Source organism: Podarcis vaucheri, assembly GCF_965113315.1.
Source record: "Podarcis vaucheri genome assembly, chromosome: 16".
In the NCBI taxonomy this organism is placed as follows: Eukaryota; Metazoa; Chordata; class Lepidosauria; order Squamata; family Lacertidae; genus Podarcis; species Podarcis vaucheri.
The window spans coordinates 9,050,760-9,077,833 of NC_138754.1; the positions used below are offsets into that span (position 1 = coordinate 9,050,760).

Sequence of the window (27,074 nt, forward strand, 5' to 3'; positions counted from 1 at the left end):
TCTCTCTTCTCTCTCTCTCTCATCTCTGTGCTACCCGTTGCCCCTTTCCAAGCCACACAAACGGAAAGGTAACTGTAATGGCTATGAGTTACTCGTGCGTAAACTGGTGCCTCTCTAGGCTAATTTGCCTTGTTGAACCTTTCTGACTGCACAGCCCTTGCTCATCGCGGCTGCCTCAGTCGCTGGCAGAATCCGTCAGTGGGCGTTTCTTGAACCTCTTCCAACATAAAAGTTGTTTGACACCCAGTCTCCTCCTCCTCTCACTGCACGGGAGTCTTCTGCGCAGGGAGGGCGTGGTCAGTGGAGGACCTGGGCTCTCCTCACTGATGTCCAGTGAAGAGTCCTGGACCCTCTCTCCGATTCCCCCATCTGCCCCCCTTTCTCCCTGATGTTGCGCTGATTAGCTTCCCCCTCCACTGAGCTGTTTCTCCCCCTGCTGCTGGGTCCTTCGCCAGCAGAATCTGGGAGCCTCCCCTTCGCCTCTCGCTCTGATGTCAGTTCCCTGACAGTAACATTCAAAAAATTAAGCCTAATGAACAACAACAAAAAAGCCAAACCACAGGAATGGTTTGCTGCAGCTACTTCTGACCTGCCAAATCTGTCCCTGGAAGGTTTGGAAAGAAAGCAGGTGAGTCCTTGGCTGCTTCTCAAATCCTTTTCCCCTCCCGCTTTCCTCCCCACCTTCTCCGGCAGGAAGGCTCGAGAGAAATTGGTGGACTCCTCCCGCTCCGTGGGCAATGGGTTCACCTACCAGGAGAAGCTTTCTGCCTCGAAGCTGACGTCCGTGCTGGAAGCTGTGGCTGGGGAATACGCCCTGGTGATCAATGGGCACAGCCTGGTAAGTGGGCGCCTTGGGGGGGTACCTAGGCCGGATTCACATCATACATTTAAAGCACTTTAGGTAAAGGGACCCCTGACCATTAGGTCCAGTCGTGACTGACTCTGGGGTTGCAGCGCTCATCTCGCTTTATTGGCCGAGGGAGCCGGCGTACAGCTTCTGGGTCATGTGGCCAGCATGACTAAGCCGCTTCTGGCCAACCGGAGCAGCACACGAAAACGCCGTTTACCTTCCCACTGGAGTGGTACCTATTTATCTACTTGCACTTTGACGTGCTTTCGAACTGCTAGGTTGGCAGGAGCAGGGACCGAGCAACGGGAGCTCACCCCGTCGCGGGGATTCGAACCGCCGACCTTCTGATCGGCAAGTCCTAGGCTCTGTGGTTTAACCCACAGCGCCACCAGTGTCCCAAAGCACTTTAATACCTCTTTAAACATAGAATCCTTGGAGCTGTAGTTTAAGGGCCCAGAGAGTCCTTGAGAGACAATATTGCCCCTCGCAGCTACAGTTACACATTCGACGTATGGTCTTTTTGTGGGAGGCAGATTGCTGGTTTGTTTTTGTTTTATTATTCATTTTGTGTTCTCATTTTGTGTGTGTGTGTGTATTTGTTATTAAATTTTCTGCTTTAAAATTTAGAATATTCATTTAGCCAACCATAAAATATCAGTGACTTCCCTTCTTCTCCTTCCATGGTTCGTTTGCATAACATAAATCCCTGCATATTTTAAATAAATTGAGCCATTCAGTATTCCATTATTACATCCGTCAAAAGTTATTTACACTGTCGAATTGATCTTAATGCTTAATTTTGTGTTTTCATGTTGCGAACCACCCTGTGATCTTTGAATGAAGGGCTGTAGATAATAATAATAATAATAATAATAATAATAATAATAATAATAATAATACTACAGTGGACTCTTGGGTTGCGAATGTGATCTGTGTAGGATGCACGTTCGTAACCTGCAGCGTTCGCAACCTGCAGCGGCACGTCTGTGCACACATGGGTTGTGACTCAGCGCTTCTGCGCATGCGCAAAGCACTATTCAGCGCTTCTGCGCATGTGCGACCGCCAAAACTTGGAATTAACCCATTCCGGTACTTCCAGGTTTTGGCGGTCCGTAACCCAAAAAAACGCAACTTGAAGCGTCTGTAACCCGAGGTGTGACTGTAATAATAATAATAGTAATAATAATTTTCCTGGAGTGGTTATTTGCTTGTCTAGATGATAGATATGTGGGATTGAGGCCTGTTGGATAACATCCTGCTCTCCCAGGTGCCCATGGAAACCCTGCATGCTAGATTTGACCGCAGCAGCAGCTGAGATCCCCAGGACCTGGTATTCAGAGGCATAATGACTCTGGCAGTGGAGGTAGACCATAGCCATTGTGCCTTGGCTTCTCCTCTGTGCATTTGCCCAATCCTCTTTTAAAGCCATCCAAGTTGGTGGCCATCACTGCTCCTGTGGCAGTGAGTTCCACAGTTTAACTCTAAAATCCTTTTAGCTGCCCTGGACCTTCCAGCACTTGGCTTGTGTGCTTGTAAGTTATAAGAGTAACGAGAGAGGGAAGGGGGAAAAAACTATTCTCTATCCTCCATGTAATGCTTTCATTTTATAAGCTTCCATCATGTCACCTCTTAAACACATACGACTTGCCCCCCACCAAAAGGAACCCTGGGAACTATAGTTCCCCTCTGGAGCTACCATTCCCATCACCTTTTTGTCTGCAGGGAATCTGCCCAGGGCCTAATCCAGTTATTCATAATATTTTTATTAATTTTAACATATAAATTATAAAATGTACCACAGAACTTATACAATCTTTTTGGACTTCCATCAGCACCTCTGATGATCCACCGTTTTAACCACTTCTTATGCATTTCTTAACTTTATATTGCCTTTACATCTCTTAACAAATCATCCTTCCCCTTCTCCATTTTTGCAATACTTCTAATAATACTCCTCACAAAACTTCTTGCAAACCTACAAACGTCGTCTGTTCTTCACAATTACTTTTCAAATAGTCCATAAATTTACTCCAGTCTTCCGTGAATTTCTGTTCCCGCCAGTTTCAAATCCTTCCTGTTAGTTTATTTAATATACATAGTCCATTAACTTCATCCTCCATTCTTCAATCATCAGTAATTCTTCTTGCTTCCATTTTTGGGCCAATAATATTCTTGCTGCTGTTATTGCATATAAAAAGAGCTTACATTCCTTTCTATTTATATCACTCCCCACAATGCCCAATATAAATGATTCTGGTTTCTTTATAAATGTATATTTCAACATTTTTTTCAACTCATTATATATAATCTCCCAGAAGCATTTCACCTTTTTACATTCCCACCACATGTGATAAAATGTTCCCTCTTTTTCTTTACATTTCCAACATTTATTACTGACTTTATACATTTTCGCCAACTTAACAGGTGTAATATACCATCTATACAACATTTTCATCACATTTTCTTTTAGGGCATTGCATGCTAATCCAGTTACTCAGCAGGTTGCACTGAGCGTCCCTCACTCTCCTCTCTCCCCGTAGGCGCACGCCCTGGAGGCCGACATGGAGCTGGAGTTCCTGGAGACGGCCTGCGCCTGCAAAGCCGTCATCTGCTGCCGTGTCACCCCCTTGCAGAAGGCACAGGTGGTGGAGCTGGTGAAAAAGTACAAGAAGGCTGTCACGCTGGCCATCGGCGACGGGGCCAACGACGTCAGCATGATCAAGAGTGAGTCCCGAGGCGGCGCTTGCGTGAGCTTTCGTCTTTTTAGTTCTGCGGATGCGTTTTTTTTAAAATGCCACAGCACAAAAGGAAAACGCGTTGGGAGGGAGGAGGAAATAAGCAGACTTCTGTAACGAAGGCCTTTGCAGGGTGGGAAAGTTCCAGAGAGAGGCAGAGCCAATTGGCTGCCCTGATGGATTGAGGCACCTGCTTCCCTGCTCTGGCCCTGCCTATAATTAAAATGTGGCCTCTTGGAAGGAAATGTGGTCCTCTATATGGGAAAAAGAGGGACGCGGGTGGCGCTGTGGGTTAAACCACTGAGCCTAGGACTTGCCAATCAGAAGGTTGGCGGTTTGAATCCCCGCGACGGGGTGAGCTCCCGTTGCTCGGTCCCTGCTCCTGCCAACCTAGCAGTTCGAAAGCACGTCAAAGTGCAAGTAGATAAATAGGTACCACTCTGGTGGGAAGGTAAACGGCATTTCCGTGTGCTGCTCTGGTTCGCCAGAAGCAGCTTAGTCATGCTGGCCACATGACCCGGAAGCTGTACGCCGGCTCTCTCAGCCAATAAAGCGAGATGAGCGCCGCAACCCCAGAGTCGGCCATGACTGGACCTAATGGTCAGGGGTCCCTTTACCTATATGGGGAAAAGTCTCCTCTCTCCTGTTTTAGAAACAGAGAACCACGTGTGCTTTGTCCTTCCTAAGATGGAAGATGGGGGATCTGAGCTTGGGATGCCTTAGTATCCTGACTTCCCCTTACCCCTCTTTCCGTTTCCTGCGTTCCCGCCAGCCGCCCATATCGGTGTTGGAATCAGCGGCCAGGAGGGCATTCAGGCAGTGCTGGCCTCGGACTACTCCTTCTCGCAGTTCAAGTTCCTGCAGCGCCTCCTGCTGGTCCATGGGCGCTGGTCCTACCTGCGCATGTGCAAATTCCTTTGCTATTTCTTCTACAAGAACTTTGCCTTCACCATGGTGCACTTCTGGTTTGGCTTCTTCTGCGGCTTCTCTGCCCAGGTGACTCGGCTGGCGAATCGGAGGGGTGGGGCGGGGGTCCGTGGTGGCGGCTTCCTCCCGGCTCATGCTTCGTCCTACTTCCTGGATGAGCCGCACATTGAGTGAGCGTAGCCTATCAGGGTCACGGAAAGCAGGGAAAGCTATCCGGCCCAGTTAATTTGGCTACCTGATTGCCATAGCCCAGGGGTGGCCAACTCTCAAGAGACTGCGATCTACTTTCAGAATTAAAAGCTGGCAGTGATCTAGGGAGCGTCTCCACCCCCATCGTTCTGCCCGGACACTGAGGTCCAGCGCCAAGGGCCTTCTAGCAGTTCCCTCATTGCGAGAAGCCAAGTTACAAGGAACCAGGCAGAGGGCCTTCTTGGTAGTGGCACCCACCCTGTGGAACGCTCTCCCACCAGATGTCAAAGAGAAGAACAACTACCAGACTTTTAGAAGACATCTGAAGGCAGCCCTGTTTAGGGAAGCTTTTAATGTTTAACAGACCACTGTATTTTAATACTTTGTTGGAAGCCTCCCAGAGTGGCTGGGGAAACCCAGCCAGATGGACGGGGTACAAATAATAAATTATTATTATTATTACTAGGGATGCAGGTGGCGCTGTGGGTTAAACCACAGAGCATAGGACTTGCCGATCAGAAGGTCGGTGGTTCGAATCCCCGCAACGGGGTGAGCTCCCGTTGCTTGGTTCCTGCTCCTGCCAACCTAGCAGTTCGAAAGCACGTCAAAAGTGCAAGTAGATGAATAGGTACCGCTCTGGCGGGAAGGTAAGCAGCGTGTGCTGCTCTGGTTTGCCAGAAGTGGCTTAGTCATGCTGGCCACATGACTCGGAAGCTGTACACCAGCTCCCTTGGCCAATAAAGCGAGATGAGTGCCGCAACTCCAGAGTTGGCCACGACTGGACCTAATGGTCAGGGGTCCCGTTACATCATCATCATCATCATTATTATTATTATTATTAATTTACCCCTGTTTGGGGGGAGAAGGAAAGCTCTGGGGTTTTTTTGGGTGAAAACAGCAGCACAGAGAAAGCTCTGCCTTCCCTTCCAGAGATCAAACAACAATGGAGGGCGGGGCAAGGCCGTGGTGCAGGAGTCAGTTTTAGCGATACTAAGGAAAGGGAGCCGGAGATCAACCATGATCTACCAAAACCTCGCAGGGATCGACCAGTAGATCACGATTGACCTGTTGGACATTCCTGCAATAGCCAAATGAATTAAGCTAGGGTTGTTGTGGAGATTAAACGAGGGGGGGGGACCACTCATCCTACCCTGAGCTCCTCGGAGGAAAAAGGTGTGGTGTAGATTGAGTAAGTCGCTAAATGCATCGCTGAAGGCAGCAATTTCACCCCGAGAGAAGGAGAGTTGTCGTGGATTGGCCACACCGGTGATCCTAGCCTATCGGGGATCACGCAGTGAAGGGGATCCTGCCACCCTGCTAAGTAGTCATTCTTCTTTGGTGATGACCTTCACCATAAGGTCACAGGGAATTTTACAACAACTGAAACACAAACAGTTTAAAACAACTTGCAATCAGAATTAATAATAATAATAATAATAATAATAATAATAATAATAATAAAGCAGTGCATCTTCAGAATTCTCCAAAAGCTGGGTAATAAAGTTGTCCAACGCACCTCTGTGGAGAGGAAGGCCCACAGCTTAGGGGCTACCACAGAGAAGGCCCTGTCCTGCCACCCCTCAACCATCTAAGGCAGGGGTCAGCAAACTTTTTCAACAGGGGCCCTCAGAGCATGTGGTGGGCCAGACTATATTTTTTTTGGGAAACAACAAATTCCTATGCCCCACAAATAACGCAGAGATGCATTTTAAATAAAAGGGCACATTCTACTCATGTAAAAACACGCTGATTCCTGGACTGTCCGCGGGCCGGATTCAGAAGGCGATTGGGCCGGATCTGGCCCCCGGGCCTTAGTTTGCCTACTCATGATCTAAGGGCAATGAAATAACTAGGAGGGCCTGGTTTTCAGCTATTTGGGTCCCGAGTTGATTAGGGACTTGATGTGGTTGAGAGTTGATGAAGTTGGAGGTTTGAAAATCCTACTCCCTGACCCCCAAAAAAGCTACTGTAAAATGTTATGGAAATGCAGAAATTCCAGCTGAGTGACTGGGTTTTGTTTTACACCAGCGGGCCTGCAGGGGGCAGCAAAGACTCCTTTTGTTCTCCTCTCCCTGGTCTCTCAATTTCTCCCTCTTATCTTTTCAAAGACTGTCTACGATCAATATTTCATCACGCTGTACAACATTGTCTACACCTCGCTGCCAGTGCTCGCCATGGGTGTCTTTGACCAGGTCAGTCATGTTAATTCCTCAGTGTGATATAGCGACAGTTACAGATAGGTAGCCGTGTTGGTCTGCCATAGTCAAAATAAAAAAAAATTCCTTCCAGTAGCACCTTAAAGGCCAACTAAGTTAGTTCTTGGTATGAGCTTTCGTGTGCATGCACACTTCTTCAGTGTATCTTCCTCAGTGTATCTGAAGAAGTGTGCATGCACACGAAAGCTCATACCAAGAACTAACTTAGTTGGTCTTTAAGGTGCTACTGGAAGGAATTTTTTATTGTGATATAGCGGTTAGAGGGCAGCAGATTGGCAAAGGCTGCTGTGAGCCAGATGGACCAGTGGCAGGGGCGGCGAACCCATGGCTGTCTCAGATGTGGGCCCCACATGTTTTTCCCACCCGTCATGTCCCAACCAATCAGGGATCCTAGAATTGTAGAGTTGGAAGGGACCACGAGGATCATTTTCTTGTCCAACATAATCTTTTGCCCATTGTGGGGCTCAAACCCACAACTCTGACATTAAAAGTCTCATGCTCTTCCTATTGAACTATCAAATTCAAATATAATTACAGGGGGGTAAGGTGGTGGTGGGGAACCCTATGGGCATTTAGATGTTGTCGGACTCCCAACTCCCGCCGGCCCCAGTGGTCAGGGACGCTGCAAGTCCAGCAAGGGCCACAGGGTTAGATTGGTGGGTTAGATCCTTAGCTTGGGTCAGTGGTTCCCAAACTGTTCGAGCGACTGCCCACTGGTTCCATAGACCAATTCCCCAGTGCTCCCTACCCTATAAAAAGCATTACAGTGGTACCTCGGGTTACAGACGCTTCAGGTTACAGACTCCGCTAACCCAAAAAATAATACCTCGGGTTAAGAACTTTGCTTCAGGATGAGAACAGAAATCGTGCAGCGGCAGCAGGAGGCCCCATTAGCTAAAGTGGTGCTTCAGGTTAAGAACAGTTTCAGGTTAAGAACGGACCTCCGGAACGAATTAAGTTCTTAACCTGAGGTACCACTGTACTGAGAACTGCAGTTTGCATGACCTACCAGGGAAGATAAAAGTTGCATTATGGCACTTTTATTAAAAATCCAGTTAGAAGTATTTCATTTAATTCAACACAATGAATGGGCTTGATCCAGCGATACCAGCTTTTCAAAGTCCTTTACACCTCCAACGTCCCCATGCAGCCCCCTTGCCTCCTAACACCCTTCCCCAGGTAATCCCACTATCCCCCGGAGGGTAGTGTGGTGCAGTGGTTAAGAGCGGTAGTCTCGTAATCTGGGGAACCGGGTTCGCTTTCCTGCTCCTCCACATGCAGCTGCTGGGTGACCTTGGGCTAGTCACACTTCTCTGAAGTCTCTCAGCCCCACTCACCTCACAGAGTGTTTGTTGTGGGGGAGGAAGGGAAAGGAGAATGTTAGCCGCTTTGAGACTCCTGAAGGGGAGTGATAAAGCGGGATAGCAAATCCAAACTCTTCTTCTTCTTTCGGAACCCCTGGGTTAGATATGGACGGAGCAGTGCCCCCTTTGCCTGAATGGCCAACTTATTCTGGTTTGTGTCTCTCTGTGCGTGTGTGTCTATCTCCTTTGGCGAGTCTGCTTTGAGTGTGCCACACCAAGTTTTTGTCCCTGTCCGTCCCTGGCCTGCGTGCCCCACACGGGGTGGTCCTGCCCTCAGGCCTAACGGCTTAGCCCTGTCCCACTCCCTTTTCCTAGGATGTGCCTGAGCATCGCAGTTTGGAGTACCCCAAGCTGTACGAACCGGGGCAGCTCAACCTGCTCTTCAACAAGCGGGAGTTCTTCATCTGCATCGCTCAAGGGATCTACACCTCCGTCTTCATGTTCTTCATCCCCTACGGGGTCTTCAGCGACAACTCCCACCTGGCTGACTACCAGTCCTTTGCCGTCACCGTGGCGACCTCCCTCGTCATCGTCGTCAGCGTGCAGGTAGGACAACAAACCCACCCACCCCAACAACAACATATATATCTAGATATCTATATATCTATATATATAGATATATTTATATACAGTGGTGCCCCGCAAGACGAATGCCTCACAAGACGGAAAACTCGCTAGACGAAAGAGTTTTCCGTTTTGGAGGTGCTTCGCAAAACGAATTTCCTATGGGCTTGCTTCGCAAGACGAAAATGTCTTGCGAGTTCCTGCGGGGTTTTTCCCCCCTTCCCCTCCCTTTTTCTAAGCCGCTAAGCCGCTTATCAGCTGATCCGATCAGCAGATAAGCCGCTAATAGCGCTAATCCGCTAATCCGTCAATGGGCTTGCGTCGCAAGACGAAGAGAATCACAGAACGGATTCTTTTCGTCTTGCGAGGCACCACTGTATATATCTCCCACAAGTCCTGGCTTTCTAGTCCTTATCTGCTGCGAGTAAAACAGCTGTTCTATCCAAGGTGTATTTGCATCTGCATGAGCCCAGGGGGCCAAGGGTGGTGCATTCTGGGATATTTTTGCTAGGGGGCTAAAGGCAGTGCATTCTGGGAGATTCTTGCTCGGTGGCCAAGGGCAGTGCATTCTTTTTTTCCCCCTTCATTTTTTTTTATTGATTTTCCAAAATTTGTAAACACACAAACAAACATAAATCCTAGCTGTATTTAATCCACTCTTAGTAACATTGTTAAGTGACTTCCTCAAATCCCCCTGGCTGAATATATATATATATATATCTATACATGTATATATATATATCTATATCATTGTAACAGTTTTCCAAAACAAGTTTCTCATAAAATTTACTTAATCACCATCTTTCTTTCTTTTCATCTTTACTTCAAACATATTATTCTATAACTTCACATATTTAAATCCTAAGTCTATCTGTTATTTGCAAGTATTTCTATTTAAATTATCTTAGCATATTTAACTAAATAGTCTTTGAATTTCGTCCATTCCGCAAGGGCAATGCATTCTGGGAGATTTCTACTAGCCCTTGGCATTGGTGAAAGGGGATCATTGCAACGCATCCCCAATTATAATTATTGCAGTTACAGATAGGTAGCCGTGTTGGTCTGCCATAGTCAAAATAAAAAATTTCCTTCCTGTAGCACCTTAAAGACCAACTAAGTTAGTTTTTGGTATAAGCTTTCGTGTGCATGCACACTTCTTCAGAAAGCTTATACCAAAAACTAACTTAGTTGGTCTTTAAGGTGCTACAGGAAGGAATTTTTTTATTTTGACTATGGCAGACCAACACGGCTACCTATCTGTAACTGGAACCATGGAAGGCACCACATTGAGCCGCATGAAATGGAAGTCCATCAACCTCACCGGGTATCTGAAGAAGTGTGCATGCACACGAAAGCTTATACCAAAAACTAACTTAGTTGGTCTTTAAGGTGCTACAGGAAGGAATTTTTTTATTTTGACTATAATTATTGCGTTATTATGAGTTTACTGTATAATCTTGCAAGGAGGCTTGGCTGCGAGGGGGTGTCACTGTGAAAATCAGGAAGGGACCCTGCGCTTCTGAATTTGCCGCTGCACTCCACATATGCTCAGTGGAACCTTTCTCCGCTGTGGGGTGGCAGGAAGCGCCTGTGCCGTTCCTCGCCCCACAGGAAGTGCCTGTGCCGACTTTCTCTCCCCCCCTCTCAACAGATTGGCCTGGATACAGGATTCTGGACGGCTATCAACCATTTCTTCATCTGGGGCAGCCTGGCTGTTTACTTCGCCATCCTCTTCGCCATGCACAGCGACGGCCTCTTCCAGCTCTTCCCCAACCAGTTCCGTTTTGTGGGTGAGTCTGGAGACTGCTTCTCTGTTTGGGTCTACAACTTCCTCTCTCTCCGCCCTGCCCTCTCTCACACATGCCTCATTTTTTTGCCTCGTTGCAGAACTATTATTGACAAAGGTGGTGCATTTTGGGAGATTTCTACTGGGGCCCAAGGGCTGTGCATTCTGGGAGATTTCTGCTGTATGGCCAGCAGCCGTGCATTAACAATAATAACAATTAATTTTTATTTATACCCTGCCCTTCCCGGTTCAAAAACCAGGCTCAGGGCAGCTAACAACAAATTTAAAACACTTAACTGATGCAACAAAAAACAGCATAAGATACAGTATAAAACGTGAATAACGATAAATTCAGAATTCAAAATCATTTTAGGGGGGAAATCCAATAAACATTAGATGATCACCAGGGCTAACTGGTTAAATTAGTCCTATTTGGGCCAGCGAGGAGACCAGGGGAGAATTAGCTGTGGGATACCAGAGCGGGTAATCTTCATAAAAAGGGGAGGGGGGAGGAAGGGGAATAAAAGATCAGGCTAAGTTGAAAGCCAGGCGGAATAGCTCAGGCCCTGCGGAAGGAAGTTAAATCCTGCAGGGCCCTGGTCTCATGGGACAGAGCATTCCACCAGGTCGGAGCCATCACTGAGAAGGCCCTGGCCCTGGTGGAGGATAATCAAACTTCCTTAGGGCCCGGGACCTCTAAACTATGATTATTCATGGACCTTAAGGTCCTCTGCGGAGCATACCAGGAGAGGCGGTCCCGTAAATACGAGGGCCCTAAGCCACAAAGGGGACATTTCTGCAAGGTGGCCAAGGTGCATTATGGGAAAGTTCATTTACACTTTTGTACAGGGGAGGGCATGGGAGGGGGTCCTGGTGTCCAGGCTGTCGTGAGCTCCCCTGTTTCCCAGATCAGAGGTGCCTCTGAATCTCTCCTTTTCTCCCTGACCTCTTGCTTTCCTTCCTCTGCCCAGGCAATGCCCAGAACACATTAGCCCAACCTGCCGTGTGGCTGACCATTGCCCTCACCACCGTCGTCTGCATCATGCCAGTGGTCGCCTTCCGGTTCCTCAAGCTGGACCTGAAGCCTGAGCTCTCGGATACGGTGAGTTTGGGTGCAGAGGGATCCCAAATGGAAGATGGGGGAAAGGCCCTTCCTTCCTTCCTTCCTTCCTTCCTTCCTTCCTTCCTTCCTTCCTTCCTTCCTTCCTTCCTTTCCCCCGCAAGGTAGACACCTTGTCTGTCTGCCAGCCCCCCCACTCCCTGGCAAACTCAGGTTCTAAATTTCCATCTCTTTTTAATCACCGTATTTTTTCACTCTATAAGCCGCACCAGACCATAAGACACACTTAGTTTTTGGAGGAGGAAAACAGGGGAAAAAATACTCTGAATCCCAGAAGCCAGAACAGCAAGAGGGATCACTGTGCAGCGATGAAGAGGCTTCTTGCGGCTAAGCCAGAAGCTAGAACAGCGAGAGGGAGCGCTGCGCAGTGATCCCTCTCCCTGTTCTGGCTTCTGGGATAGCTGTGCAGCCTGCATTCACTCCATAAGACACACACACATTTCCCCTTACTTTTTAGGAGGGGAAAAGTGTGTCTTATAGAGCGAAAAATACGGTATTATTTTTTAAAAAATGAATATGTTTTGATGCAAGCAAAAAAAAGAATGAGATGGTTCAGCAGGTAGAGCATGAGACTCTTAAATCTCAGGGTTGCGGGTTCGAGTCCCACGTTGGGCAAAATATCCTGCGTTGCAGGGTGGGGTGGTCTGGATGACCCTCGTGGTCCCTTCCAACTCGATATGATTCTCAGCACCTGTCGAGCATAACCAGAGCGCAGAGAGATTGGAATAAAACAAGAAGTGCCATTCTTGCGCTCGGTTGTTATCTATTATGTCGACAGTGGCTATTCAGGGTTTGTTTCGTACAGCATCTCTCTGCGTATTAACACGGGACACTGACGTAAAGCAGGGCATCTGTAAGGTTTTGGATCCAACTCTTTTTGTGACCCGCCCTTGCCACTCCGTCGTGGCACATCAAGGGTTCTGACGGCACTCTTGCCCAGGTAGCTGCATGCAGGAAATGCCCAAAGGCTCTTCCAACCAGACCATAAAGCATTCTATAATCCCACATTAAAGCTTCTGCTTCTAGCAGGTCTCATCTGTCTGCCCTGAGAGGTGCCAATTCACTTAAGTCCGCAGTCCAAATCCTTGGGATATTGCTGGCAGCCATATTGGGCAAGGCCAGCCTCGGCCAACCGGGTGCCCTCCATAAGTTTTGGACTACATCTCCCATCACCCTCCCTGATCGGCGTGGCTATTTTGGACTACAACTCCCATCAGCGCCAGCCGGCACGATCATTTCTGGACTACAACTCCCATGAGTTTCTAGCCGGCATGCCCATAGAGTTACAGACACAATGGCCTGGGGCTGATGGGAGATGTAGTCTGAAACAGTAAGTGGGATAGCTCAGTCGATGGAGCAGGAGATTCTGAATCTCAGTCATCCCAGCGCTCTTCAGATCGCTGAATCGTTCAACTGCAGATTTGGAAGGGGCCACAGGGGTCATCCAGTCCAACCCCTGCAGTGCAGGAATCTTTTTGCCCAATCTTTTTGGGGTTCAAACTCATAACCCCTGGGCAGTTGCCTCCTACTTCTTAAAAGAGTACAGACCGCCCCAGCCTAGGCCTTTAACCTGGCGTAGTGGTTAAAAGTCTCAGACTGGAACCTGGGAGATCTGGGTTCGAATCCCCACTCCTCCCCAGGTGTGATGTTGGGGCCAGTCACTTTCTCTCGACCTGACGTGCCTCACAGGGTTGTCGTGAGGAATATGGGGACGGGGAGACTGATGGGTGCCCCCACAAAGGAGGGGGGGAACAGATTTCCTTGCTGCCTCTGACTCTCCCCTCCTCCCTGCTTTCTCATCCCCCCCCCCAGGTGCGCTACACCCAGCTGGTGAGAAAGAAGCAGAAAACCCAGCACCGCTGCATGGGGAGGGTGGGCCGGGTGGGATCTCGTCGCTCTGGCTACGCCTTCTCCCACCAGGAGGGCTTCGGAGAGCTCATCATGTCCGGCAAGAACATGCGCCTCAGTTCCCTCGCCCTCTCCAGCTTCAGTGGCCGCCCCAGCGCTAGCTGGATCGAGACTTTGCGCAAGAAGAAGGGCAGCGGTGGCGGCGGCGGCGGCGGCGACAGCAGTGTGGCCAGCAGCCCTAGTGGGGGTGGGCCCGACAAGACGCTGAAGGTGTGAGGAGGAAGGTCCCGGGACAGACAGACGGACACACGCACCGGCGGAACTCCCTGCCTCAGGAGGGGCGGGGAGGGCTGCCCCACGGGCCAGAAATGCGCCCCCCCCCCCGGTAGCCGCAGAGATGCGGATCTTACCGGATGGATCGAGGAGGCTTAGGAGGCTTGCGGCCGTATAACCAAAAAGATGATGATAATAATAATCATAAGAATAACTGACTGCTGGCTTACAGTGGCAAACAGGTCACTGGCTGGGGTAGGGGGTGCACAGGTGTAACCCCCAAACACACACACACACCCATCCCTCAGACTGATGTTACCCTGAACTGTTGTGCAAAAGGGAGTCTTTTTTTCTTCTTCCAAGAATGAAAAACCCAGTGACATCTCCCTGAACCGCACATGAATGTATCTGGCTTGGAGGCGCAAGAAGGTTGGGGGTGCTTAAAGGTGCGTCGGAGGCTGGAGCCTCGCGTCAAGAGGCGGCAGGCGAAAGATTGGGGGAGCGGGGGCCCTGCACCCCGCTTTTGACCCCCCCTCCATGCCTTGTCCTCCTATCATCTAATCGTGTCTTTTTAAAATATATATATATATACAGATCTATATGAAAGAAAACGATCCACGTTTACAAAAAAAAAAGGAGAAAAAAAGATTATTATTTTTTTCTATTCCACATTGGCATTGGAAGTTCTCTAGGGGTGCCTCCCTCGGGCACTGGGCAGCGGTGTTTAAAGGACAAGGTTGGACTGGCACGGCTTGGGAGATCCGCAGGAGCTGTGACACCCAAAGTGCGAGGGAGAAGAATTCGGGCACAAGAGCTTGCTAGCCTCCAGCAAGATGCCTGGAGCATGGATTGCCTTTGGGGGGGGAGAGGTTGCGGGGGGGAAAGCTTTGAAACACATCGGCTATTTTCTCTCGCCCCCCCCTCGAAGAACCCGCTTGGTTTGCTATTTTTTGCCCTCTTGTTTGCACCCCAGAGAGTCTACACCCTTGGGTCTGCTATTCCCAAGGCAGGAAATAGTTTAAGAAAAAGAAAAAAATATTTTTATATAACGTAGGACCTCGGCTTGCAAGCAGCTCCCTCCTCTTAAACACCCAACCAACCCACCACCTTTGCCGGTTCTCTGGTTTCCACCAGCAGAAGCCCACCCATCACAGCAGAGCTAACTGGATGGGGCAAATATTGAGCTGAGAACGGGAAGACAAGGGACTTCACCTGTTGTGGTGCTGGCCAAGGATGAGGAATCGGCTGGGCTGTTCTGGGGCCACAGCTTCCCCCATCCTGGCACTCAGCTCGGGGCTTTGCTACTGCAGCCCGCAAAGGATGTGAGAGGGCGTCAAGCCCTTTGCACCCAGTTTCCTCACCACCTTCCCACAAAGCAACATCTATTCTGGCAAACGTCCCGACGGCTTACTTGTCCTGCAAAAGTTCATTAAAAAACAACAACCAGGCACTTGTGGCGAGTTGCTGTGTGAGGACGCGCCTCGTTGAACTGTTCCAGATATATACTAGGAACTGGGGCGTTGTATGTAATGATAGCCTTACTCAGAGTAGACCTACTGAAGCGAATGTTTCTGACCACCTTGGGCACATTTCAGTTGGTCTGACTCTGGAGTGGATACAAAGAGGATCACCACTGGCTTGCACTTCAATCCTAAATGGCAAATTTTAAAATACATACACCTCTATCGTGTCTATATAGACGCACACATACACAGTCTTGAGTTTGACCGAAACAACAGTCCCAACAGCCTCATAGGCCAAAATGTTGGGGCCTAGGAGGCCTCTCAAGTTTCCGTGCCACTGTCGGGATAAGGAAAAGCCAGTAAATTTAAGATTTCTCTGTGGGTGGGTTCCTCCCTTACTCTGCTGTGTGACTTTGGGCCACCCCCTACTCAGTTTTTGAAGTTTCCTGGCATATCCCCCAAATTTTATTTCCCCCCCCCCCCATCTTAGAGGCACAGGCAGGGGCCTCTTTTTTGCAGCAGCAACATTTTAGCTCTGCCTCTCACCCGTCCCCCTTCTTGCCTAAAACCCGACTTCGATACCAAAGAGAAAAGTTCATTAGGAACCGGGGGGGGCGTATTGGCCATGGACTACCTTATTTTTATTGTGTGTGGTTTTTTGGGGGGGTGCAGGGTGAGAGGGGCTTTATAAGCAGGGCAGCCGTGCCATGCAAGGACCGAGGGACATTCCATATAATTTATTACATATTTCTATACTTGGCAGAATTGTATCATTTTATGGGTATAAAGAGAAATTGCATTTTCTTAAAAAAGACCAAAAAAAGCTATCGCCGTGTCTTTTTGTGTTTGTTGCTTAAAGGACAGGAAGTCCGGGAAAGGGGGCGAAAGGCACATCCGCCCTAAATCCCATGCGGTCACTCCTTCGACTGGCTGTTGGCATAAACTGGTGGGGGGTTAAGTCATTTGGCAGCCATTGGTTTTTGCTTAATGCTGTCAAGAGCACATTTCAGCCAGAAACCCAGAAGGAGAGTGAGATACTGGGTGGTGGGGGCCTTAGGAGAGTCCTGAGGGCCGGGTGGGGAGCTTTGGGGGGCCGGAGGTTCTCCAGTACTGCTCTGGGTGCAATGCGATGTGCATGGCCCTGGCACCCAATTTTGTGGGTGCCAGGCACCTTCGTGGGGAATTTTGTGGGTGCTTGGGCATCCAGGGAGTTGGCACCTATGTCCCAAGCAGACCCACACGCAGACGGAAACCCTGAAGAACCACTGAATCTGGACATTGCGGTTTCAAGATTTCAACTGTGGGTGGGCTTCTTCGCCGGCTCTCTCGCCCACCCTCCCATCTGGTGGCTGCAAAGTAGGTTGGAGATTTATTACCGCACTGTTCCTGCATGTTGGGCTACTCGTGAGGAGGAGGAAGAAGTGCAAGGGAAACCCCCGCCAGGATCAGGCCAAGGAAAGGAGTGATGTTTATATCTCCATCTTTCCTCCAAGGAGGTCAAGCAGGTGTACAGTGGTACCTCAGGTTACATACGCTTCAGGGTTACAGACTCCGCTAACCCAGAAATAGTACCTTGGGTTAAGAACTTTGCCTCGGGATGAGAACAGAAATCGTGCAGGGGCAGCAGGAGGCCCCTTTAGCTAAAGTGGTACCTCAGGTTAAGAACAGTTTCAGGTTAAGAACGGACCTCCAGAATGAATTAAGTACTTAACCCGAGGTACCACTGTACTTAGTTCTCCCTCTCCATTTTACCTGCCCTGCCCAATATTTTATTCCAAGTTGGCACCCTGGCTCGCTTTTGGGAATTGTAGCTGTGAGGGGGAATAGGAGTCTCCTAACAACTCTCAGCGCCCTTAAACTACAATTCCCAGGATTCTCTGGGGAGGGGGAGCCGTGACTCTAGCGGCATCACAGTTGCAAATACCCCTTGCACGTCCACTCCCAGCCAATAAACCTGTGTGGAGGTACACTGCCACTGCCCAAGGAGGCTTCACATAGGGCAAACCTGTGCCTTTGGGAAGCAGGCAGCTCAGTTTTATTATATGCAGCTGCCCTCTTATAGGGGGGTCGAGTTCAGTTAATAGAGCAGGAAGCTCTTAAAGTCTCCAGGTTTGAGCACCCTATATTGAGTGAAAGATTCTCTGCCTTGCAGGGGTTTGGACTAAACCATGGGTAGGCAAACTAAGACCCGAGTGCCGGATCTGGCCCAATCGCCTTCTAAATATGGCCCATGGACGTTCTGGCTATTGTCGTGTTTTTACAAGAGTAGAATATGTCCTTTTATTTAAAATGCATCTCTGGGTTATTTGTGGGGCCTGCCTGGTGTTTTCACATGAGTAGAATGTGTGCTTTTATTTAAAATGCATCTCTGGGTTATTTGTAAAGGTAAAGGGATCCCTGACCATTAGGTCCAGTCGTGGCCAACTCTGGGGTTGCGGCGCTCATCTCGCTTTATTGGCCGAGGGAGCCGGCGTACAGCTTCCGGGTCATGTGGCCAGCATGACTAAGCTGCTTCTGGCAAACCAGAGCAGCGCTCGGAAACGCCGTTTACCTTCCCGCCGGAGTGGTACCTCTTTATCTACTTGCACTTTGATGTGCTTTCGAACTGCTAGATTGGCAGGAGCAGGGACTGAGCAACGGGAGCTCACTTCGTCGCGGGGATTCGAACCTCCGACCTTCTGATCGATAAGTCCTAGCCTCTGTGGTTTAACCCACAGCGCCACCCTATGGGTTGTTTGTGGGGCATAGGAATTCGTTCATTTATTTATTTATTTCAAAATATAGTCCGGCCCCCTACAAGGTCTGAGGGACAGTGGACCGGCCCCCTGCTGAAAATGTTTGCTGACCCCTGGACTAGACGGCCCTTCTTTCAAAATGCAATTCTAAGGTATCTGAAGAAGTGTGCATGCACACGAAAGCTCATACCAAGAACTAACTCAGTTGGTCTTTAAGGTGCTACTGGAAGGATTTTTTTTATTTTGACTATGGCAGACCAACACGGCTACCTACCTGTAACTGCAATTCTATGGTTCTGGGAAATCTTTCCCAGATTTCCTCCATGAGGTCTAGCGCCTCTCCTTTCAGATTTAAAAACAGAAGTTAAAAAAGAAAACGCTGAGCCAAGGGCTTTGGGGCGGCCTCTCTTGCGGAGGGTTCTTCCCCACCCCATCGCTGTCACTCTGCCCCCCAGCCCTGCTTCCCCTTCCAGCTCCACCCCATTGCACAACCCCACCTCCCCGCCCCGGCTTGCACAACCAACCAGAGCAACCCTGCCAGCCAAGCAGGCAGCAGCAGCAGCAGCAGCAGCCTCCCCTCGGGACAGTTCCTCAAAGGCTTCGCTGCTCGAGCGAGGATGGTGCCAAGGCGAAGGTGGCACGGCAGCCCGGGGGGTCTGGCTGGAAGAAGCCCGGGGGGCGGCGGCCGCAGCTGGCACTTGCCTGGCCCCATGTGGCTGCTCGGGGTCTCCTGGGTGGCGCAGCTGGTCGCGGCTGCAAGCGGCTTGGTAGACCAGGAGCAGCTGTGCCCGAAGCCGGGTGAGAAAAAGAGACTTCTTTCGCCCATGGCATGGCAGGGTTGGCACGGCTTAAATATTTGCGCGATGCTGTGGAAACGAGCCAGTCCCCCCAGTAGCGTAGCGTGGGGGGTGCAGGGGGGGCCGGCCGCACCGGGCGCAACATCTGGGGGTTAGGGTTAGGGGGCGCAAATCCACGGGTTAGGGGGCGCAAATTACTTGCCTTGCCCCGGGTGCTGACAACCCACGCTACGCCACTGAGTCCCCCAGTCCTTTGCCCTGCAAAAATGCGCTTTTTTCAAGGATTGCGCCCTGCGATCTGTCCCCTTTGAGCCTCACAACAGCCCCGTGAGGTTGGTTAGGCTGAGAGAGAAGGGGGAAAAATAAAGGGAAATCTCCTTTAAAAATAAATCGTGGAGGCATGTTTCGAACGAGACGTGCTTGCCCTGTAAGGATGAATTTTTAAAGCTTTTTTTCCCTGTGTTTCCTTTCGTTTGATCCTATCAACAACCCTGTGAGGGAGAGGATAGGCTGAGAGAATGAAAAATTAGGGGGGGGGGTCCTCCCTTTTTTATCCTGGGGGCACGTTTCAAACAACTCCTCCTGTAAGGAGGAAATGTATTAAATTTATTTATTAGATTTATTTCTCCTTTCATTTAATCCTCACAACAACCCTGTAGGTTGGTTAGGATGAGAGAATGAAAAATTAGGGGGGGGGTCTCCCTTTTTTATCCTGGGGGCACGTTTCAAACAACTCCTCCTGTAAGGAGGAAATGTATTAAATTTATTTATTAGATTTATTTCTCATTTAATCCTCACAAAAGCCCTGTAGGTAGGTTAGGCTGAGAGAAAGTGGCATTTTAGGGAAACACGAACTGGGGGTATGTTTCTTCTTAAGAGCAAGGGATTGTCTGCCCTGTCAGGATGAACTTAATTAAATTTATTATGATCGATCTTTCTGTTGCTTCTCCCATCGTTTGACCCTCACAGCAAGGAAGTATGCAGGCTAAGCTGACAGAATGAAATTTTAAAGGAAGTGCCTCAGGACACTTTTACCCGGGGGTCAAGTTTCGTCTTAAAAACAGCCAGTTAAAAAGAGCCCAAAAATCCAGAAATATTCAACAAATTGTTAAAGCCACCGATAAGCTAAAAACAAGATTCAAACTCACGCATCATTTCTAGACAGGCTTGACTAAAACAAAAATGTTCATAGCAGGTGCAGAAAAGAGTAAAGCAAAAGGGTAACATCAATAGGCAGGGAGTTTCAACGTTCAGATGCTGCGATGCTCAAATATTGATTTCTTACATATGAGTTGAGTTGCAGCCTGGGTATATATGGAAGGTGCCCCCAGCCCCCCAGCCCCCATCGCTGCTCTAACCACTGTACCACGCTCCTTCAAAGGGCTTTCTGTCGGTGGAGATTTATTGGGATAATAAGGCAGTGAATGGAAAGGTGAAGCCTCCGCAATTTCAGTTTGGCACGTTTAATCTGGCAAATTGCGCGCGCGCAAATTGTGTGTGCACCCACCCCTCAAAAGTTTGGAGAAACTGAATTGTTGGTTCTCTATTTTCTTTTTCTTCCCATAACTTGTCATTGCGCCTTGTGGAAGGGGCTGGCGTTTAGGGGTCTGGATGGAGGAGACGGCACAGATGTGGCGCTTAGTGGTTAGTGCTTGAGAGCAGCAGGAAGTGGCACAGGGAGAGTGGAATGCAGTGGGTCAGGAATCATAGAATCATAGAGTTGGAAGAGACCACAAGGGCCATCGAGTCCAACCCCCTGCCAAGCAGGAAACACCATCAGAGCACTCCTGACATATGGTTGTCAAGCCTCTGCTTAAAGACCTCCAAAGTAGGAGACTCCACCACAATCCTTGGCAGCAAATTCCACTGTCGAACAGCTCTCACTGTCAGGAAGTTCTTCCTAATGTTTAGGTGGAATCTTCTTTCTTGTAGTTTGGATCCATTGCTCTGTGTCCGCTTCTCTGGAGCAGCAGAAAACAACCTTTCTCCCTCCTCTATGTGACATCCTTTTATATATGTGAACATGGCTATCATATCACCCCTTAACCTCCTCTTCTCCAGGCTAAACATGCCCAGCTCCCTTAGCCGTTCCTCATAAGGCATCGTTTCCAGGCCTTTGACCATTTTGGTTGCCCTCCTCTGGACACGTTCCAGTTTGTCAGTGTCCTTCTTGAACTGTGGTGCCCAGAACTGGACACAGTACTCCAGGTGAGGTCTGACAAGAGCAGAATACAGCGGCACTATTACCTCCCTTGATCTAGATGCTATACTCCTATTGATGCAGCCCAGAATTGCATTGGCTTTTTTAGATGCCGCGTCACACTGTTGGCTCATGTCAAGTTTGTGGTAAACCAAGACTCCTAGATCCTTTTCACATGTACTGCTCTCAAGCCAGGTGTCCCCCATCTTGTATTTGTGCCTCTCATTTTTTTTGCCCAAGTGCAATACTTTACATTTCTCCCTGTTAAAATTCATCTTGTTTGTTTTTGCCCAGTTCTCTAATCTGTCAAGGTCGTTTTGAAGTGTGATCCTGGCTCCCCTTCCCAGTTGTGGGAATGGAGTCTGGGTCTCACCTTTGGGAAGGCCACACACCTCTGAGTTTTCGGTCTGTGAGAATAGGCTGGAGGGGAGAAGTGGTTTGAGATTCTTGAATGATCGCGCCGCCGGCTCCGAATGGTGGTTGCAGCAGGATAGAGGAAGATAAGGGCTATCTTATCTGTGGTTGCGGGCGCAGCAAATATCTAAACCACATAGCATCCCCTGCAGAACCCCGGGAACCGTAGATTGCCTCTGACAATCCTACAATTCGCAGCGCCTTAAAACTACAGTTCTCCAGATTCTTTTCTTGAGGGAGATGTGTGTTGTATGCTGCCTTGCCTGCCTTATCTATAGAACAATGAAACTACATTAAGGACAGGCGGAAGCAGGCGGATCTCAGAACAATTTGCTGCAGAACCAGCAACGGGTTTTCTGACTCCTAACCCGTTCAGACAGCTGAACAACTTTCTCCAGCACTAATTACATTTGCCAGTTTAACTGACTCATCCATATTCCAGTCGTCAATGGAAAGTGACCTTCTCTGCTTCCAGAGATGACATGTGTTCAGACCTGCTGCTCTTGAGAATTATTTATTATTATTTATTCTCATTATTATATTGATATGAACCATTTTTTAAAAAAATGATCAAATCATAGGTCCATGCAAAAAAGCCAATGCAATTCTGGGCTGCATCAATAGGCGTATAGCATCTAGATCAAGGGAAGTAATAGTGCCACTGTATTCTGCTCTGGTCAGACCTCACCTGGAGTACTGTGTCCAGTTCTGGGCACCACAGTTCAAGAAGGACACTGACAAACTGGAACGTGTCCAGAGGAGGGCAACCAAAATGGTCAAAGGCCTGGAAACGATGCCTTATGAGGAACGGCTAAGGGAGCTGGACATGTTTAGCCTGGAGAAGAGGAGGTTAAGGGGTGATATGATAGCCATGTTCAAATATATAAAAGGATGTCACATAGAGGAGGGAGAAAGGTTGTTTTCTGCTGCTCCAGAGAAGCGGACACGGAGCAATGGATCCAAACTACAAGAAAGAAGATTCCACCTAAACATTAGGAAGAACTTCCTGACAGTAAGAGCTGTTTGACAGTGGAATTTGCTGCCAAGGAGTGTGGTGGAGTCTCCTGCTTTGGAGGTCTTTAACCAGAGGCTTGACAACCATATGTCAGGAGTGCTCTGATGGTGTTTCCTGCTTGGCAGGGGGTTGGACTCGATGGCCCTTGTGGTCTCTTCCAACTCTATGATTCTATGATCTCTCTCCGTCTACATTGATTGGTAGCAGATCTCTAGGGTTTTAGAGGTCTTTCCCTAGTCCTACCTGGAAGTGTCAGGATTCGAACCATAGACCTCCTGCATGCAAACCAGATCTTTTAAGTTCTGAAGAAAGAAAACCAACAGCAGGAAGAAGGCAGGAGGCTCGATTTAGAAACCTTAAAAAAAAAAATCTTTCTGTGTGGCTGCTCTTCCTCCTATGTCGATAACGAAACCGCAGTTGTGTTGTCTTTCTGTAGCTAATATGCCATTCGGTATGCCAGGATCAAGCCCCAAATCATACTGTGGAAACTGTGCTGTTGCTGCTTCTGCTGCTGTTATTTTTATTTACATCCTTCCTTATATTCCTATATATATATATCCTTATATTTACTCAAGGCCGCTTACACAAATTAAAAGCAACACGGATAAAAACATGTAGAAGATGTTCGTCTAAAAAGTATTAAGCCATAACAGAATTAAAACGAAATAAAACTAAATCTATTAAAATAAGAAGAGGTGTCCAAACAGTTCAGCACAACTTTAAAACCTTTTTCTTTTTTTGAAAAAAAGGCTTTTGCTTTAAAAGAAGGCCAACATTGTTAATAGCAGGGGATGATGGGAGTCGTAGTTTAGGCACACCTGGAGGGCCAGAGCCTCCCCACACCTGTTTGATACTGATCATCATAGAATCATAAAGTTGGAAGGGACACTGAGTGTCATCTAGTCCAACCCCCTGCAAGGCAGTTGTCCCTTATGGGGATTGAACCTGCAACCTTGGCATTATCCGCGCCACTCTCTAGATATTTATTTATACACCGCCTTTCCCCCAGACTGGGACTCAAGGTGGCTTAGGCAAATTAAAAACAACACAGGTCAAAAACGGAAAAGCTACAAACATATAAAAGATCATCATCAAAGCGTAATAATAAAATTAAAGCATTTTTTTTTAAAAAAAAACCACCCAAATCTTATTAATATGTGGGCAGTGAAAACGGGACTGCACTGTTAAAAGCACATTCACGAGTCCTAGTGGAATAAAACAGCATTTGCTTGCTGGCAGGGAGACAGCAAGGAGGGAGCCAGTCTAGCTTCCTGAGGAAAGGAGTTCCACAGTTTGGGGGCAGCCACTGAGAAGGCCCAGTCCTACGTCCTCACCATTTGGGACTGTGGGGGTGATGGAACTGAGAGATCTCAGAGCCCTGGCAGATCTGTATGAGAGGATACGATCTTTCAGATAGTCTGGGCCTAAGCCTGGTTGTGGGCATCGTGTCCCTCTTCCCTGAATCCATGCGATGAAAGCTCCCGGATTAGCAGAGCGCCGTGATCTTTCCGTGGCCAAGTACCGACTGTTCTTGGCAGAGGACCAGGAAGGGCCAAGAGGCCAGCCCAGGGAGGTGAACGGACTGTTTGCTTTGGGCTGTTGACATTTCGTTGCGTCCCGAGTTTCGGCAACGCAGCAGGGAAAGGCAGAGGGGGTGCGGGCCATGTTGCCCACTCAGCGATAGATACACCCCCCCAAAATGACCTTTCCCCCAAGATGCTAATCACTCCCCCCCCCCACAGCCCAGCTGGGTTCCCAAAAGCAGATTAATTCAGCTCAAGAGCAACGGAGGAGAGACTGCAAGAAAGGGCAAGGAACCCGCAGGTCTCCGACCGAGAGGAGAGGCCTGTCCACACTATACATTTAAAGCAGTATCATACCACTTTAAGTAGGCATGGTTCTCCACCCCCACCACCCTGGCCGTCCCCAAAGAATCCTGAGAGCTGTCATTTGGTTAAGGGAGTTGTTAGGCTCGGTCCAGTATACCTGAAGGAGCGTCTTCACCCCCATCGTTCTGCCCAGACGCTGAGGTCCAGGGCCGAGGGCCTTCTGGCGGTTCCCTCGCTGTGAGAAGCCAAGTTACAGGGAACCAGGCAGAGGGCCTTCTCGGTAGTGGCACCTGCCCTGTGGAACGCCCTCCCACCAGATGTCAAAGAGATAAATAATTACCTGACATTTAGAAGACATCTTAAGGCAGCCCTGTGCAGGGAAGCTTTTAATGTTTAATAGGTTATTGTATTTTCAATCTTTTTTGGAAGCTGCCCAGAGTGGCTGGGGAGACCCAGCCAGATGGGCAGGGTACAAATTATTATTATTATTATTATTATTATTATTATTATTCCAGGCCGCTCTTTCTCTCACACAACTGCCTTTAGTGATTCAGTCACATATGGCAACAACAACAACAACAACAACATGAGACAATATTTCAGGTATCCTTGTTCCGAGCTTCATAGGGCTTTATCTGCCAAGACTGGCACCTACTGTAGAACTTACCTCGACAGCTGATTGGCAGCTGCTGCAATTCTTCCAGCGATAGTCTGTTGTTTGTTAATGGGCTGGGAAGTGTAGCTGTGTGCAGAGTAAACTTTGTTGTTGTTTAGTCGTTTAGTCGTGTCCGACTCTTCGTGACCCCCTGGACCAGAGCACGCCAGGCACTCCTGTCTTCCACTGCCTCCCGCAGTTTGGTCAAACTCATGCTGGTAGCTTCCAGAACACTGTCCCACCATCTCGTCCTCTGTCGTCCCCTTCTCCTTGTGCCCTCCATCTTTCCCAACATCAGGGTCTTTTCCAGGGAGTCTTCTCTTCTCACGAGGTGGCCAAAGTCTTGGCGCCTCAGCTTCCGGATCTGTACTTCCAGTGAGCACTCAGGGCTGATTTCCTTCAGAATGGAGAGGTTTGATCTTCTTGCAGTCCATGGGACTCTCAAGAGTCTCCTCCAGCACCATAATTCAAAAGCATCAATTCTTCGGCAGCCAGCCTTCTTTATGGTCCAGCTCTCACTTCCCTACAGCACTACTGGGAAAACCATAGCTTTAGCTATATGGAGTACATGCAGAGTTAACTACATTTCCCAAAATCCCTTTGGGGAAGCTATGTGCGTGAAATATGCTTGGACTGTATGCTGTGGATGAGGGCCTCTGATGTACCCTGGGTACCACTCATGCTAAGTGGTGGATTTCGCCACTGGAGGGGCTCCATAGAGCAAGGTGGGGGGGTGCTTTCCCCCTGCACAGCGTGTCCTTTCCTGTTGCTAGGATACCACTCCTGGAAAGGTGAAGGTAGCTTTTGTCAATATTTACTGGGTGGGCAAAGCAGTGCGGAGGTGACTGTGCCCCCCCCCCGACACACAAACAGGTTAACAACCAGCCAGAATGAATTACTGTAATCTGCCTGGCTTGTTTATGTAAACTGTGTGGGAAAGTGGGGTTTGCAACAAAATGTTGCAGCATATCCTCCTGGGAGACCTTCTGCTTTAGGACGCCAGCTGCCTGCTAGCCTTGCCCCTTTCCCCAGCTTAGAAATAGGAAGAAGAGCTTGCAGTATCAGGCCAGCAGCCCATCCGAGGCCCCTGTCCTGTTCTCACGGTGGCCAACCTAATGTCTAAAGATGTAAACAGGAAACGAGCGCAACAACACTTTCCCTACTCGTTTTTTTCTAATATAATTTTTATTAGTTTTTTAACATACCATTTTCAACAGTAATTAAACATACTTTTACACCTTATTCAATTTTTTGACTTCCATCAGTCCTGTCTGAAAATTTTCCAATCTAATCTCTTAGTATGCATTTCTTATTTTCCCTATGACATTTCAAACTCGTAACCAATTATCTCTATCTTTTTCTACTTTGTAACACTTCGTATATTCCTCCTTACCAAACTTCTTGTAGTCCTACTAGCGTAATTTGTTGATTACAGTTGCTCTTCAAGTAATTCATATACTTCCAATCTTCTGTAAATCTCTGGTCCGGCAGGTTTTGAATCCTTCCTCTCATTTTAGCTAATTATGCATAGTCCATTAATTTCGTCTGCCATTCTTCTTTTGTCGGGATTTCTTCTTGCTTCCATTTCTGGGCTAACAATATTCTTGCCGCTATTGTTGCATATAAGAACAATTTAACATCTTGCCTATTAACATCTTGCCTATTAATATTAATATCAATATCATATTGCCTATTAATATCTGTCAGGGAACTGACATCAGAGGAAAGGGAGGTGGTCGGGCTCCCAGAGACTGGGAGAGAGTCAGCAGCTAAAGCAGGGACAAGGAGGGGGAGCGAGGGGTCTCTGGAGGAGGATCTCAGTAATGCTGAGAGAGACGCAGCAGCCCAGGCAGGAAACAGCAGGGGAGAGAAAGGGGTGAGAGACACTTCCAGCGAAAATAGCGGGGAGGTGTCAGAAGCAACTGCAGGGAGACCCATGCTTCGCCGGAAGCTGCCACGTCGTGAGTCCAGGAGACGCGTTTCCGTTAAGGAACTTCTTTGCTGGAAGTGCTTCCGCAGGCAGCCACTGTCAGACACTACTAGTGACTAGAGCAGACATGTCTGAGGAGCTCTGTCACACACAGAGGTTTGTGG

The 27,074-nt window shown here is 48.6% G+C and overlaps 2 protein-coding genes across 3 annotated transcripts in view; both read left to right on the plus strand.

Annotated features, from left to right (window-relative positions):
- The window catches only part of ATP8B2 (ATPase phospholipid transporting 8B2), a 67,861-nt gene extending 51,701 nt beyond the window's left edge, over nt 1-16,160 (plus strand). For both annotated transcript variants that reach the window (XM_082202069.1, XM_082202068.1), the window contains 8 exons: nt 694-838; nt 3,391-3,574; nt 4,358-4,581; nt 6,810-6,893; nt 8,597-8,827; nt 10,497-10,635; nt 11,603-11,733; nt 13,564-16,160. In XM_082202069.1, coding sequence (XP_082058195.1) covers nt 694-838; nt 3,391-3,574; nt 4,358-4,581; nt 6,810-6,893; nt 8,597-8,827; nt 10,497-10,635; nt 11,603-11,733; nt 13,564-13,875 — 1,450 coding nt within the window. In that variant the 3' untranslated portion in view covers nt 13,876-16,160. The remainder of the gene's footprint in view (nt 1-693; nt 839-3,390; nt 3,575-4,357; nt 4,582-6,809; nt 6,894-8,596; nt 8,828-10,496; nt 10,636-11,602; nt 11,734-13,563) is intronic.
- A 2,493-nt stretch (nt 16,161-18,653) lies between these two features.
- IL6R (interleukin 6 receptor) overlaps nt 18,654-27,074 on the plus strand; it is a 29,870-nt gene continuing 21,449 nt past the window's right edge. Inside the window, exon 1 of the mRNA XM_082202326.1 lies at nt 18,654-18,868. Within this exon, the coding sequence (XP_082058452.1) occupies nt 18,688-18,868 (181 nt within the window). The 5' untranslated portion in view covers nt 18,654-18,687. The remainder of the gene's footprint in view (nt 18,869-27,074) is intronic.